We start from the raw sequence: 15,405 nt of genomic DNA on the forward strand, positions 1-15,405 counted from the left end.
CACTTAACATTGATTTTCGCCATTTCTCTTTCCTAGTTACTATTTGAATCGTATTTTTAAACTGAATTTAAATAAGTAACTGTGTTTTTTTCTCATACTTAGTCCCGATGTTTTATGTCCTTAATAAGGTTATAAACTTTCTAAAGGGATAAATGTGCCATATATTCCTTTGGGGTCACGTGTAATGAATAAGCACTTGGGTGACTGGAGTATTTCTTTGGCAGATGGTGTCTTTACCCCCAGGGATTACAGATCTAGGAGTTGCTTCCTCTCAAACTCCTTTTTAGTGAACAGCCTTAATTGAAGTTGGTCTGTTTTTGAGTAATTGTGTCTAGCGTTTCAGCTGTAATTCTGTTACCAAACATAACACAGTTTGTCTTGTGATATCCTATTGCTCCAGATTACTGAAAGGAAGCTAGTAGCTTTTCAGTCTCAGCTAAGCCAGAAATTGGAATTAGTCCATTCAGTCTGGTCAGTAGTCTCTGTCTCGCCCGGAGCTGGCTTATCGTCAGCAGGTCCGATTGGGTCTTTACGGCTGGTAGAGCTGTTGTCTGTTCATCCCCAGGGCTTTGGACTAGTGTATTCCAGGCCTTGACCCTTGAGGTCACCTCCCTACAGTTCATCCTCTATGGCTGCCCTGAGGATCTGTTCATAGAAAATTGTGATCCCGTCTCTTGCTCCCCACCACTGGTAGGAAAATGCCGGCCGCATTCCGGGGTCTTTCCTTATAGGTTATCTCTACGTCTGCAGCCTCATCCTGCCTGCTCGTGCACAGCATGCCCCACAGGCAGTGAGAAGGCACCCTGTGCCCACCGTGTGCCCACCACAAGCCACCGGGCCTTCACGACCCATTTGTAGGGCTTCTCTCCTTGCCGTCTTTCTTGATGTCTCAGGAAGTACAGAGAAAGAAGTACATACTGCTTATATACTTCCCAATCCCTTTATCACTGGGTCTCTTGCATTATTTTACTCTATGTCAATTTCTTGAGACCAAATATCGTACTCATCCCAGGACAGGCTCACGGTAAAATGTGAAATTAACGGGACACAAGAAATCCTGTGTCCAATAAGACCTTGACAAATGTGCCATTCTTCTTTGTTTGCTTTCTCAGCAATAATTCTTGGCAAAGATCATCACTTTCTTTAAAACAGATTGACTGTGATTAAAGATAATATCAGAGCTAGTTGATGTTGGTCTGCTTCCCACTGGGGGAGAGACATCTTTAACAGTGGCTGGTCTCCCAGATATGGTCACATCTTACTGTTTCCAGGGCTCATTAAAGGTGATGAAGGAGAAGGAAGATGAGAGGGGGACAGGGATAACTCACAGAGAAGTCTTAGTCATGATGCAAGCTAGATGTTCTCTGGCCTTAGGGAGAAAGCCTCCTCCCAGTCAGATTGAGTGCAGGTTAATTTTCCTGAAATCTCCGTTTCGCTCCCTATAGTCAGATACCAAACTCACAGTCTGAATTGACACAGAATTTTGAGTCTGAAAGTTCTTCGGTGTTGTTTTTTGTTTTTGTTTTTTTTTAAAACTTGGAGCTTTCCTTACATTTTTCTTGTTTTTAGGACTTTCCCTCGTTGGATAGCTCCCTGTACTAGTTGAAGCAGTACTCCATAGGAATTAGGGTGTTTGAAAACTGATCACAGCTTTTAAATATTTGCGGGTGGTCTCAGTAGGCTTCTGAAGCTAGCCCTCTACAAGGGGACAGGGAAGCTGCCAGTGGACCCTGGGCCAGGCTGTGATTTTCTCCTGTTCCTTGAGTACTTTATCTGCCACAGCACCTCACATTCCTGCCTCTCTCTCTACTGAGGATGCCTGCATGTCCCACAGGTGGTGCTGGACGCTGAAGTTACCTCTGGAAGAGGTGAGACCTGAGCCCTTTTGGTCCTAAGTTGGGGGTCTCATTTTCAGCTGCACCTTGAGTGTTTTCACTATGATCAGCACTGCCCTGGCACTTACCAAGAGCACCCTCTAAGCCGAGCAGAGAGGGAAGAGGACTTTGCCTCCCTAAACCTATGTATTTGTGTCATTGATGAATGTAGTGTGGTAACTTGAACCTAGAACGCACGTTCTGGCATCCCTGGCACTGACTTCCACTCACCCCTGCTTGTGCGTGACCACAGGCAGAGTAAACCAGGAGCTTCCTGTTCCTCTCCTTCCAGCAAAGGGAACACCTGCCCACCTCCCCAGGAGCTGTGGGGTCAGGGAGAACATCCCCGCTGTGCAGGTTCTTTGGAAAGCTGAGGGCTGCAGACCAAGGCGTTTGTTGGGTTATTAGCTTGCTGCAGACCCAAAGAGGAGTCCAAGAGCTGGCACCTGTCACCGGTGAGCTCAATTCCATTTCATGCCATAAAGTAAAATGTCTGAGTGCAGTGAGAATCCTGATGAGCCCTGGGCAATCCGGACCACAGTTCATGATCTCCCTTCCTCTGAGAGGTGGGAACCACATTAGCCCCTTGAGGTTCCATGGAAGGAGCCAGTTACATGTCAGCACCTCAACTGGGGCTTTTTCTGGAGGTTACCTTACATTCCTTTCAATCAAAAACTTCCTGTGGGGCAAGGCTGTCCTAAAGCAACACTATTTTGTATCTCATTGTGTTTTCCTTCATGATACTGCCCAAAATAAGGCATGTCTGCTCGTCTCAACCCTGACCAACTTGGTCCCTTCCCCGTGGGAGGCATGAACTAAAAGGAATGAATGAATAAGTAGGCACAGGAAACAAAAGTAGTAAGATGATTTTCTCCAAGGCTCCAGGTACATGGTATAAATTACTTAATCCTCACAGTGACCCCGCGAGGTGGAATTATTTCTCATGTCTGTTTACTGAGGAAGAACTGGCATAGAGAAGTAAAGGGCCACACAGCTGGCACTGGCCCAGGCCTGCACTCCTGGCCATTGTGGGCCTTCCTGCATGGAAGAGAACTTGTAGTTAGGAGCCAGACACCATTAGTAAAATGCCCATTATGACCATTTCCCACGTTAGGGAGTTAGGAAGATTGAGTGAGCTCCTGTCTAAATGAGCCCATGAGGAACAGGATACAGAGGATGTCCAGAGTTAACAGTCTTTGTCCCCCAAGTGTGAGCCTTCTAGAGTCACTAGTGCAGCCCTTGCTTGTAGCCAGATTCCTTTTTATGACCACAGAAAATGTCTGTATATCTCTGTGTGGTTAACTTCTGGATGATGGTATTTGAAATATAGGGAAGATGAGCTCATCCCAGACCTTCCTGTCTTCTCCACTTACCATGAGGCCAGTGAGGGTGTTGATGGCCTTATCATGCAACCACTAGTGAGGGCTGTGCAGGGTGCTGTAGGCACACTCTCTCCGCACTCAAGAAACTCAGACTAGAGTGTGAAGGTAGAGCCTCTCTCCTCTGTATGGCACTGTGATTTCTTCCTAAACTCACCCCGCCACTCCCTAGTCTTTAACTGTAGAAGTTTGAGCTTCTTGAACTATATATTTTCAGTTAATCAAGAGACCTCACTGTCCATAGTTGATAGTTTTTTTGTTAGGCTTTTTAGAGTTGCTTCATTACCCTTTTCCCATCCTGTAACTAGGCCATCCATTTGATTCTTTCTAATAAAATAGCTTAAAGTTTACAAGATTGTAGTTTCTTTGGTTTTATATACTTACATATTATTGATCTCTGGTTCTTGTAAATGTAGTATTGATGTATGTTTTCAAGCGTTTTGACTGGTAGGTAATTTTAAGCAGAGGCTCACTAGCTGGTTTATTGTAGCTATTTATTTAATTAATTTTTTAAAAGAATAATGTATTCCCCTTGCTTGAAATCTCCGTGATTCCAAAGGGTGTGTGGTGCATAATCTCCCTCCGAAGCTCCCACCCAGTCAGCCTTTCATTGCTCCTTTGTGTAGAAAATCAGTGTCACCGTTCCTTAGGTAGCTTTCCAGAGACGTTCTGTGCACAAATTGTAACATATTTCCATACTTGTATTTGCACAAAAGGTCACTTACTATACTTACTGTTGTGCAATTTTCTTTATTTCATATTATCTCTTAAATTATTCTGAAATGGTTAATTCATTTAAAAAAGCTCTCTTTTTATGGCAGCCTAGTTTTCCATTGTGAGATTGGACTATAGTTTAATCAGACTTCTTTCTGTGAGTGTTTAGCTTGTTGCTAGTCTTTTATGAATATGTAGTTTCACAGCGGACAAGTTGGTACCTGCGTCATTTTTTGTGTGGTAGAGTAGCTGCAGCATAAATTCCCAGAGATGGGATTGCTAAATCATAGGGTGTATGCATTTATAACTGTAATCCTGTATTGCTAAATTGCTCTCCATAAAAAAATTCAAATTTATACTGCCACCAAGAGTGTATAATGAGTGTCCATTTTCTTCATGTCCTCACCAGCTTGATCATGAAATTTGAGTTGTTGAATGGATCTCAAATTTTTTCCTAAAGTTACCCACATACTCCCTTATGTTTAACTGGAGAAGTTTGATCTTCCTGTACTATATATTTTTATTCAGTCAGTTAATCATTGTCCATAGTTGATACTCATTTATCTTCAGTGGCGGAAGTTTGATTTTCCTGTGCTATATATTTTCAGTTCATAGAGGATCTAATTGCCTATAGATGATACTTTTTTTTTGTTAGACTCTTTAGAGTTACTGTGTCACCCTTTGTCCTTTCTGAAACTAGGCCACAGTGGACTTTGTAAATTTACCTTTGAAAATTACCTTCTAGTCGAAGTACTTTAAAACATACATCACTTTACAGTTTACCTTTATAAATATGGGAGACCAAAAAATTTCTTGGTGTCATTTTAATTTGTATATCTCTTTCCCTGAGTAAGAGTGACCACCTCCTCGTTTGTCTGAGACCATTAGATTTCCCATCCTGTGAGTAGTCACTTCATACCCTTCGATATGGTTGCAACTTGTTTCTGATTTTCCTTCAGTGATGTTACTGTTCTCTTTCATCATGTAGATAAATCTGTTTCTGTCCCTGGGCTTTGCACCATACTTCAGGAAAGTTTTTCTCTACTCTGAGATTGTTGACTTTTATTTAATTCTCCCATTGATTCTTCTAGTTTGATTAGTGTTTGATTCTTCCAGTCATTCAAAATATATTTTGGTATAAAGTATGAATTATAGAATCTTCCTTTTCCCACACAGTGGTTATTTATTCTAGCCTTGCTTTTAGTTCGCAACTTCCATATTGTGTCTTGTCCAAGTCACTCCTACCAATCCTTTGATTTTGACATGACTCAGACTGAGTTCAAATGACAGGTAATCTTTTCCCTTGGCAGCTTAGCGTGGAGGAGAGATCATCATCTTTCAGGATCTAGCAGACCTGGTTTTGAAATGCCAACTCTGCAATTTCTTAACATGTACCATCTTGGACATCTTACTTAACCCTTCTAGGCTGTTGTTACTTCATTTTTAAAATGTAGCTGATACTCCATTCAGCAGTTTTTGACAGAGATAACGTTGACTGACTGCCTTTTGAGTGCCTGGTACATAGCAGATAATAATGTATAGGAGCTGTTGTACTGTCACCGTCACTGTTGGTACCAGTAATGTGATGTTGGTCTGAGTGAAGAAATTGTGTTCGTTCCCTGTGCAGCCATTCTTCAAAACTGGTGTCCCTGGAAATTGGATATGGAGCTTCCAAAGGGCATCATAGGTGCCCTGGTAATGATCAGGCTGGCATTTTCAGGGGCATGTCCATGATCTTGGGGCTGGTGGGCAGTTTGTTAGGGTACTGAAATAAAATTGAAGACGAAGAAGTCTGATTGTGTAGTTTAGTTTTGAAATCTGATCTATAAGGGGAACAGCATTTGTTTGCTAGTGCTATTTTATGGGCAGATGATGATCTAAGAAACATATTGTCTCTTATTTTAGAATCCATGTTCAATCTGGTTATAACTCTGGAAGTTATTTAACGTGCATGCAGGAATTTAGCTGCCTAAATAGAATCTTAGTCTAAACCCAGTTCTGTTTCTAAGCCAGTGTCTTTGGACTTACTTCTTTATAACGTAATCCTTATTGTTTTGACACCTCTTTATTACATATTTTGAGGATCTAGAATTGCTTGACCTAGATTCCCACCTGCAGTACTGGGGATTGACTCTAGGGCCTTTGCACTGAACTATATATCTCCAGCTGTTTTTCCTCCCCTCCCCCTCTCCCCTTCCCTTTTTTTTTTGGTGTTTTATCTTGAGACAGGCTCTTGCTAAGTCACTAAATTGCCTGGGGTGGGCCCTAACTTGTGTTTGGTTTTGGTTTTGATTTTTTGACACAGATCTTGCTATGTAGTCCAGGCTAGCCTTGAACACATTGTGATCCTCCTCTCTCAGCGTCTAGGGTACTGAGATTACAGGCTTTTGCCTCTCCTGATTTGTTTTTTTCATACAAACATGGATAGCTCTGTGGATTTTGTTTTGTTTCGTTTTTTTGGTTGACTGAGAGAGGGGCTTGGTGTGGAGTCCAGACTGGCTCCGTGGTGCCTGCCTGAACTTCAAACTTGGTTTTCTTCTAATGTTTCTTAAACTCTCTTTTTTTTTTTTTTTTTTTTTTCAATTTTAAAGAGTAAAAGAAGGATAACATAGTAATAGGGGGGCTTACTGAATTACAGACAAAGTGGTAGGAAATTATCAATGGTTGTTGTTTTACATACTGTTACCTGCAAGATAGTTTCTCAGGAAAACACATAGACAAATAATAGTGAGTTACAGACAAAAGTAGTAGGTTATTATCAATGGTTGTTGTACTCTACTTTGGTATCTTCAAAGTGGTTTCTGAAGAAAATAAATAGAGCTATACATGAGTGACCAATTGAATAATCATTGACTATTCTCAGTGGTTGTTGTAGGAAACACATAGTAATAAACATACATCCATTTAGAAAATAGCATAGGAACAATACAAACATTACAGAGTTATGGGCAGATTAGTAGGAAAATATCAATGACGGCTATAATACATGTGGTATCTTCAAAGTGGTTTCTCAGGAAGACAGAGATACACAAGAAAGCTCTAACAAGTAGTTACAGCGTAATGGTTGTGAAAAATAGCGTGTTACCTCCTTCTCTTACTTTTCTGTCAGTAATGTTTAATGTTCATATTTGTCTTTTGAAAACTTTTCGCTGGAGTGCTTTCCTCAATAAACTCAACTTCTCTTACCATTTTTAAGTTGTTACCGTTCACCTCATTATCTCTTTCCAGTCTGTTCCATATCATATTTTCTTCGTACTCATTCTGCATTTGAAAAGATGAAATACTGAACTTCCTTCTTCCAAGCTTCTCAAAAACTATTAATAATTCAGAAAATCTTCTCCTTAGTGTCTTACGTTTTCCCTGTTTCGCTTGCTTTTCTTGAACCCCAGATGTGCTCCTGGACTTTTTTTTTATGTACATTGTCAAAACCAAGTTCTTCCTTACTGTCATTGTTAAGAACACTTCCATTTGGGAAATTTTACTTAGTTTTACACAGTAATTATTGTGCACACTTACACCATACTGGGAGCCAAACCCAACCAATAATTTTTCTTGTAAGAACTGAACTTTATGAGATTTATGATTATAGTTAATGAGTAGTAAATAATGTGTTTGATGACTTTTGTTCAAGTAAATAAAATTAATAGCACCCAGATTTTAAAGTAGGGAAACTGTACTCCTTTTAAATTTACTGTTTAGATTTGAAAATGAGTTGTCCATGTTATTTTTCTCTTTCCAGGGATGATTCTGTGCCAGAAGACAACATCTGGAGAGGCATCCTCTCTGTTATTTTCTTCTTTCTTATCATCAGTGTGTTAGCGTTCCCCAACGGTAAGTGATATAATGCATTACCTTATTTCTGCTGTCACGTATTTTTGCATCACTTATTTCTGGCTTATTTGAGGTACAAGTTGTCGAGAAGGTGAAAACTAGAAGATGGTATAGAAAATAGTCTTGGGTTTTGTGTAGTAGCCAGGGCACAGGCTCTGGAGGCTGCCTATTCTGCACTTCCTTTGTACCAAATGGAGATTCCAGGTACCTCCTGAGGATTAGTTGAACTACCATGTTGAACACTGTATTAGTTTGTTCTCCATTGCTATCACAAAAGACTTGCACATGTATGCTTTATAACAAGAACTTTGTGACCCTCATAGTTTTGGAAGCTGAAAGTCCAGTGTGATGCTGCCTGACAAGGGCACCTTTGGCTTCACATCATGGATTGTAGCACCGTGGTGAGGGGCACGCCCATGGGAGATCACATGGTAGAACAGAAAGCCAGAGACAGGACGGACCACATTGGTTCTTCTGTAATAACGCTGTGGTGAGAACTAACCGGGTCCCAAGGGAAGTACACTGTTGTTGAGGGCAGCACACACAGTGACTCCCCTGAGGTCCTACTTCTCAGTGGTTCTATCACCTCTTGTCACCATTTTGGGGACCAAGTACACGAGCCCTTGGGGAACCAGCCACTCCCAAGACATTGCACACTTTGAACCAAACAGGGACAGCCAAACAACTGGAAGCTCTCAACAAATGTCAGCTGTTCTCTTTGTTGCTGTTTTTATTGTTAGCAGTTGAGTTGGACAGTGCTCAATTAATATTGAGTTGGTCCTTTCTCAGCTAAGGGCAGGGTCAATTCTGTAGTGAGTAATATTTAAATAATTTGTTGTACCAAATGATGTTTTACCACAATTAACTTTGCTGATTATGAATTTAGGAGATGAATTTTTATCATCAGGAGAAAATAATTGGTACTGTGAATTTTAACCCCCACCTCCAGCCATGATTACAGAGAAAATAAAGCCAAGCCTTTGTTTAAAAAACAAATTTGGTATTGTCCTGTTTCTTATTGCTCCATGCCTCTTCTCTAAATTGTCCCTTATTAATTTTGTTTATTTTTTCTTAATCCCTTTCTATACCTGTCTGTAGCAATTTCTAAACACTCGCTCCTATATCGTATTTCTCTTATACCTCTAATAGTTTGAAATTATTCTAGTTTTTTTATGGATTGATTATGCTCCTTGGGCCTATTTGTGCTTAAAGTTGTATATTTTTTCTATCATCCCGTGCTTTCCAGTAGACTGTAATATGTAATAGAGGAAGCTCATTATGCCTGTCACTGAATGCCACCTGGAACTGTCCCAGGGCATGTCCTTAAGGTTTCCCAAGGTAGTGACACGGGAATTTTGTTCTGCAGTTTTGATTTTTTTGTGTGAAGCACTACGTTTATAAGAACACACTGGTTTTCGCTGGTAGCATAGTAATTGAGCCGACCTGAGTTTCTAAAAGAATGAATTGTTCTAGATGGCCAGGTTTTTGGGGAGTGGGGTTTATCTTTCCAACCACTCAAGCTTTTAAATGAAATTTACTCTTAATGGAAACCTTTCACTATGCGAAAATCAACCTCCCTGGTGCAGATATGACAGACGTGGTTGGGCTTTTCCATGATGGCTGATGGTTCTGATAATGCGCAGTTACTGGGATACGGATACAAGATGTCCATTGTTGACCTTGCTGTAGAATTTGCTAAGAATATCCTCACTGTCAGAAGCTTCTCAGCAGTTTGCCAGCTTTCTTTTCCCTCCCATGACCAGCATTACAACATCTTAGCATTTTGGTTTTCCAAGGAGAGCTTGGACATCATGCAGCACCTCCTGTCCTTCACGGTCATCGTGTTGCTGCAAAGCATCCGTGGCCGCCTGTGAGTGGTTCCCCTGAGCCCTAAATCAACCCTTTTCACACAGAAGTGGTGTAAGAATACAACTCCAGGTGAGGAGATGGTGCGTGCCATCTCAGGTCAAACACCAGGTCAAAGCTAATGCCTTCCAAAGCCCCAGGGCCATTTTACTTAATTTTTATGTTTTCTTTTTTTTTTTTTTTATTAGTATATGCTTGCAGTACATAAAGACTACATTTCTCCTGGGGAGTTTGCCCATGTATATAACACATCTTGATTCTTTATGTCCCCTTCCCCTCCCATCCCTCTGTGCTCCTTCCAACCCTTGTTCCCCTTCCCATTTAAAAAGCTGTTTCCATTTTTTCCTCAATTACTTTTTTAGTCCCTCCCCCTCCCTTCCCAGCCCCCTATCTCTTATTCCCTGTCCCATTTCAAAGATCTCCCTACTTTCTATTATCTATCCTTTATTTTGCTTTTCATTTATATTTTGGGTTTCTCATGTAAGAGAAACCATGCAGGATTTAAACTTGTATGTCTGATTTATTTCACTTAACACTGTGGTCTCATGCATCCATTTACCTACAAATGCCTCAAGTTTCTGTCAAAGTACTCCACTGTATATAAATCCACATTTTCTTTATCCATTCATCTTTTGCTGGCCATGTATGCTGTTTCCAAGATATAGCTACTATAAATTGTGCTGCTATAAAAAATAGGTGTGCATTTTATCTTTAACTCTTTTGGGAAGATTCCTAGAAGGCGCATAGCTAGCTCTGGTGGAATTTCTGTTTTTAGTTTTTTATGGAATCTCCATATTGATCTTCATAGTGGTTGTACCAGTTTACATTCCCACCAACAATGTAGAAGTGTTCCTTTTTCCCTTGCAGCCTCACCAGCACTTGCTATTACTTGATTTCTTGATGACAGCCATTTTTTCTGGAGTAAGATACTACCTCAGTGTTGTTTTAATTTACGTTTCTTTAATGGCTGGTGATGTTGAACATTTTTTTCATGTATTTATTGACTTTCTGTATTTCTTCTAAGAAGTGTCTATTTATAAGTTGCCTAGTTTTTTATTGGCCTTTTATTTTGGAGAGTCTAATTTTTTTTAACTTCTTTACATCTTCTCGATGTTAGTCTTGTGTCCAAAGAATAACAGCCAAAATTTTTTCCCATTCTATAGTTTGTATTTTCACTTGATTGTTTCCTTTGATGTTTAGAAGCTTTTTAATTTGATATGATACCATTTATTGATTCTCTGTATTATTTCTTGTTTCATTGGGGTTCTGTTCAGAAAGTTATTGCCTATGCCTATGCCTATATAGTCTTCAGGAGTTTTACCTATTTTATTTTCCAGCAGATTGTTTCTGTAGATCTTTGATCCATTTTGATTTTAGTTTAGTATATGGTGAAATATGTGAGTCTAAATTCATTCTTCATATGTGTATCCAATTTTCCCAACACCATTTATTAAAGAAGCTATCTTTCCTCCAGTGCATGTTTTTGGCCCTGTTGTTGAAGATCAAATGTTGAATGTGTCTGGGGTTGTTTCTTTTTCTGTTCTGTTCCATTGATCCATGTTTCTGGTTTTTTGCCAGTACCGTGCTGTTTTGATCACCGTAACTTTGTAGTATAACTTCAGATCAGAAACTGTGATGCTTCCCACTTTGCTGTGATTACCCAGAATTTTTTTTGCAATTCTGGATCTTTTCTGTTTCCATATGAATCTTTGGATTGTTTTCTCCAGATATGTGAGTAATCCCTTTGGTATTTTGACTGGGGTTGCACCAGATTTTACCAGTTTTGCAAATATAGCCATTTTGGTTATATTGGTTCTGTCTATCTAGAAACATGGCATATCTTTCCATTTTCTTATGTCTTCTACAATCGCCTTTGTCAGAGTGACATAATTTTTACTGTAGAAGTCTTTCACTTCTCAAAGGAAATTTTAAACTAAAAAACATGAGCAGATTACTGTTCAGGGGTTGGTGAGTTCCTTCAGCCATTCTGCCCTCTATGTCCTGGGAAGATCCGCTGTTTATTTCTGTCTCAGTCTGTGCCACATCATTACTGGTCTGTGCCTATGTTCGTACCGTTTTCATATTTCTTCTGTCCCCTAGCCTGTGAGTCTCTTTCGTGCCCATCAAACCATCAGAGCACAGAGCATTCAAAAATGTTCAGGAAACAGGTCAGTCCGGACCCAGAAGTATCAAGTCTGTTCTTTCAGTCTTTGATTTATTTCCTTGGCCACGTTATCTGTTGCTTACTTCTCAGTAGTTACTTGTTCCAGTGGTTTCTTTTCTCCTTTGTAAATTGGCTATTTCTGGGTCTGGATTGGGTTTGGAAGTTTAAGGACTCTACCTGAAGACTCCCTCAATAGCCCTGATTGTACAGCTGTCCCTTCGATGACACTTCAGCAGAGGCTGAGGGGCTTCACTGGCAAATGTTTTTCTCAAGCTGTGAGAGGCGCTAAAGGTTAGAAGATTAAATCTATCTAAAATAACGGTTTGTGTGACTTCTGCTGGAAGTCCTCCAATCTTCAAAGCTTTCTGTGTTTAATCTCTCATTGTGCTTTGATTTTGTTCTTGGAATGATAAAGCTGTACGTTTGCCTTATGCCTTTTGTATTGTGCTTGTCCTGGCCGGGAGGACTCTGTGACACATACAGAGAGGATCAGGGGAAGGACTCGCAGAGCTCATCTTGGTCAGCCTGGTTAGTTTACAGATGAGAAAGCTGAAACCCCTGGCTGCCGGTCAGCCTCTGAGGTCACTCGGCTGCTCATGTCAGCCTGGTGTTAGGACCCTGCTCTGCATTGCATTCTTCTCTTAGGGTTGCTCTGGCCCAGGCTCATTTTATGTGTACTATGAGGTGTTTTACCTCTGTCTTCCTATATAATGTATTTCTTTCTCTGTTTCCCTTTCTTTTGGTTGCTGTTGGCTCTGCTTTTTCCCCAGAGTGAGGTCATACCGACCTGTACCTAGGGTGCTTTGAATGCTGTGGAAGATGGTGACAGCTGGGTCCGTATCCTTCTGTTACCCAAATGTGGTCTGTGATCAGCAGAAACTAGCAAATTGATCTGTGCTTTCTTACTTTCTCTTTTTCCCCTCTCTATTCCTGCCTTATCCTTTCCTCCCCACCCACTCATCAGTGGGCAAAATATGTCAAAAATAAAGTTTAGATAGGTATAGAAGAAGGACAATGTCAGTACACCATCCTATATGGTAGGAATTGAGACATTATTCAGGTGTCTTAGTCCATTTTGTATCATTGTGACCAAACTCCCGAGACCAAGTAATTTATAAAGAAAAGAGATGTAAAGGGTTACGGTTGTGGAGGCTGGAAGTCCAAGACTGGATGGGCACTTCTGTGAGGGCCTGGTGCTGCTTTGTAATGTAAAAGTCGGAGGGGCCAGCAGGCACATCTGCAGAGCACAGAATTGGAGAGGTGGCCCTACTTTATGACAGTTCACTCTTGTGGTAACCAGTCCAGTGCTGTGAGCAAGAGCTCCCTCATTCCTATAAGTAAGCAGTTTCTCAAGAGCCGCATTAGTAACCCAAACACCTCTTTTTTATTCATTATTTTAATTAGTATATGTCTGCAGTACATAATGATTACATGGATCATGTGGAGTTGGTCACGTACATAACACATCTTAATTCTTTTAACATCCCCTTGTTCTCCCTCCTCTTCCCCTCCCCCTTAAGTGAATTTTTTTTATTAATACATGTTTGCAGTACCTAATGATTATATTTTTTGTGAGGAGTTGGTACATGTACATAATACATCTTAATTCTTTTTCTGTCCCATTCCCTGTACTTCCTGTCCATCCCTACACCCTATCCCTTAGGGGTCCCCTTACCTTTTGAAAAGCTCTATCTCCCTATTTCTTATTATCTGTATTTTTCTCTTTAATTTTCTTACATTCTAGGTTTCTCATATAAGAGAAACCATGTAATATTTAAGCTTGTGTGTCTGATTCATTTCTCTTAACATTCTAGTCTCAAGGTGCATCCCCAGACACCTCTTAACCTCTGCCACAGTGGCAATGAAATTTCAACACCAATTTCAAGGGAACAAACTGTATTCAAACCTTAGCATCAAGCCAGGGAGGACTTAGGGGGATTTTCTTGAAGCCAGGCATACCTAGCACCTGGTTTGGTGGTGCATGCCTGCAATGCCAGCATTCAGGAGGCTGAAACAGGTGGATTGCTTTGAGTTTGAAGCCATCCTGGGGTACATAGTGAATTCATGGCCAGCCTGAGCTACACAGGGAGAACCTGTCTCAACCCTCACTCTCCAAAAAATGAACATACATAGCACACAAGTTGTGTTTACCTTGTTTGTAAAGATCCATTTATTCAAGTGTTACATAAGATGAGTGCTATAGTTTAGATGTAAAATGTCCCCTAAAAGTCTCATATTTGGAAGGTAATTGGATTATGTGGTGCCATACTCACCTGGGGATTTGTCTGTTTATGGTTCAGTAGCTGAGTGTGCTGCAGAGCTGAGACCTGGTTGGAGGTGGGTCACTGGGGCGTGACCTGGAAGGGGGCAATCTTGTTCCTAACTCTTCCCTTCTCTGCTTCCTTGCTGCCCTGAGTTGAGCAGCTTTCCCCTACCATGCTCTTCCACTATTCTGTTGCAACCAGCAAGCCATGGACTGAACCCTGTGCTCCTTTGAGTTGTGGGTGTTCCATATTTTATGCCAGAGATGGGAAAGTGCCTCACAGAGGTAGTCAAACCATGAGTTCCTACATAAATATTATTGACTGTTTTTACATTGGGAATAGCTGTGAGAGGTGCCAGTGGAGTTGCTGGGTTGCTAGCAGGATCACTAGGAGCAGTGCTGCTGAGCTGTGTGGCTGTGTGGCCAGACTTTTGGCCACTCCAAGAGCCATGATGCTAAATGGCCACTTCTCTAAGTGGAATACACATGCTGCTTCTTGCTGCAGTCTTGCTACCTTACTTCCCCTTCCCTCTACTCTTGGCAGATATGCTCAAGTTAAGTAATGAAAATGAATGGGGGAAACGGGCCCAAAACCTGCCTTCTCCTTCAGAGGCAGTTTTGGGGAAGTGCCTGCAGTGGATGGCATGCCCAGAATGCTTCTGTCTTGGCAACTTCAAAGGCATTTGTCCTTGACCTAGTAAAGGCTGTCCTGCATGTTTGTGTAAAGACCTAAATTTAATTTTGACCACATGTCTCTGCTCCTATCTGTGAGGCCATATATGCCATCTGTGTGGTCTTGTTGATCAGTTCCCACAGGAGGGGACCATGCGGTTCTTTCTTAGCATCTAAATAACAAAGAAGGTCCTTGCCTGTCTCCGTTGAGTGATAGAGTACCCAGGATGCTTTTGGCTCCAAGTATTGGAAAAGCCACAGGAAAATGTCTTCAGCAAAAGGAGACAGGGTGACTGCAAGCCTAGCCGTTTCAGCAGCTCAGGGATAGTTAGAGACCCCATCTGTCTCTCTTTCTCTTCGGCCGTCATCAGCAGGTGGTCCTGGCCTGGGCGTCTCTTCTCCGATGGTCTTGGCCTAGGCGTAGTGATGGGCCCTGGGCACGGTTGGGGTTACAGGCGTGCTCCACCACACCCTGCTTTAGTGCTTCTTTAAGATGCCTCGAGCAGAGTGAAGTACCAGTATTTCCTGATTTTCCTGTGTTTATCCTTCTGTGTGTCTTCCACCTCTTGTGACTCCTCCACCTCTTTGACTCCTTTGAGCTAAGATCACATTAATCATGTTTTCTTGACAGTTGCAAATGAT

At 41.2% G+C, this 15,405-nt stretch overlaps 1 protein-coding gene across 1 annotated transcript in view; it reads left to right on the forward strand.

Moving 5' to 3' along the window:
- Ptdss1 (phosphatidylserine synthase 1) overlaps window positions 1-15,405 on the forward strand; it is a 58,220-nt gene that overhangs the window by 5,016 nt on the left and 37,799 nt on the right. The window contains exon 2 of the mRNA XM_005381833.2: window positions 7,707-7,798. Within this exon, the coding sequence (XP_005381890.1) occupies window positions 7,707-7,798 (92 nt within the window). The remainder of the gene's footprint in view (window positions 1-7,706; window positions 7,799-15,405) is intronic.

The sequence above is a fragment of the Chinchilla lanigera genome, unplaced genomic scaffold (assembly GCF_000276665.1).
Source record: "Chinchilla lanigera isolate Chin_1 unplaced genomic scaffold, ChiLan1.0 scaffold00016, whole genome shotgun sequence".
In the NCBI taxonomy this organism is placed as follows: domain Eukaryota; kingdom Metazoa; phylum Chordata; class Mammalia; order Rodentia; family Chinchillidae; genus Chinchilla; species Chinchilla lanigera.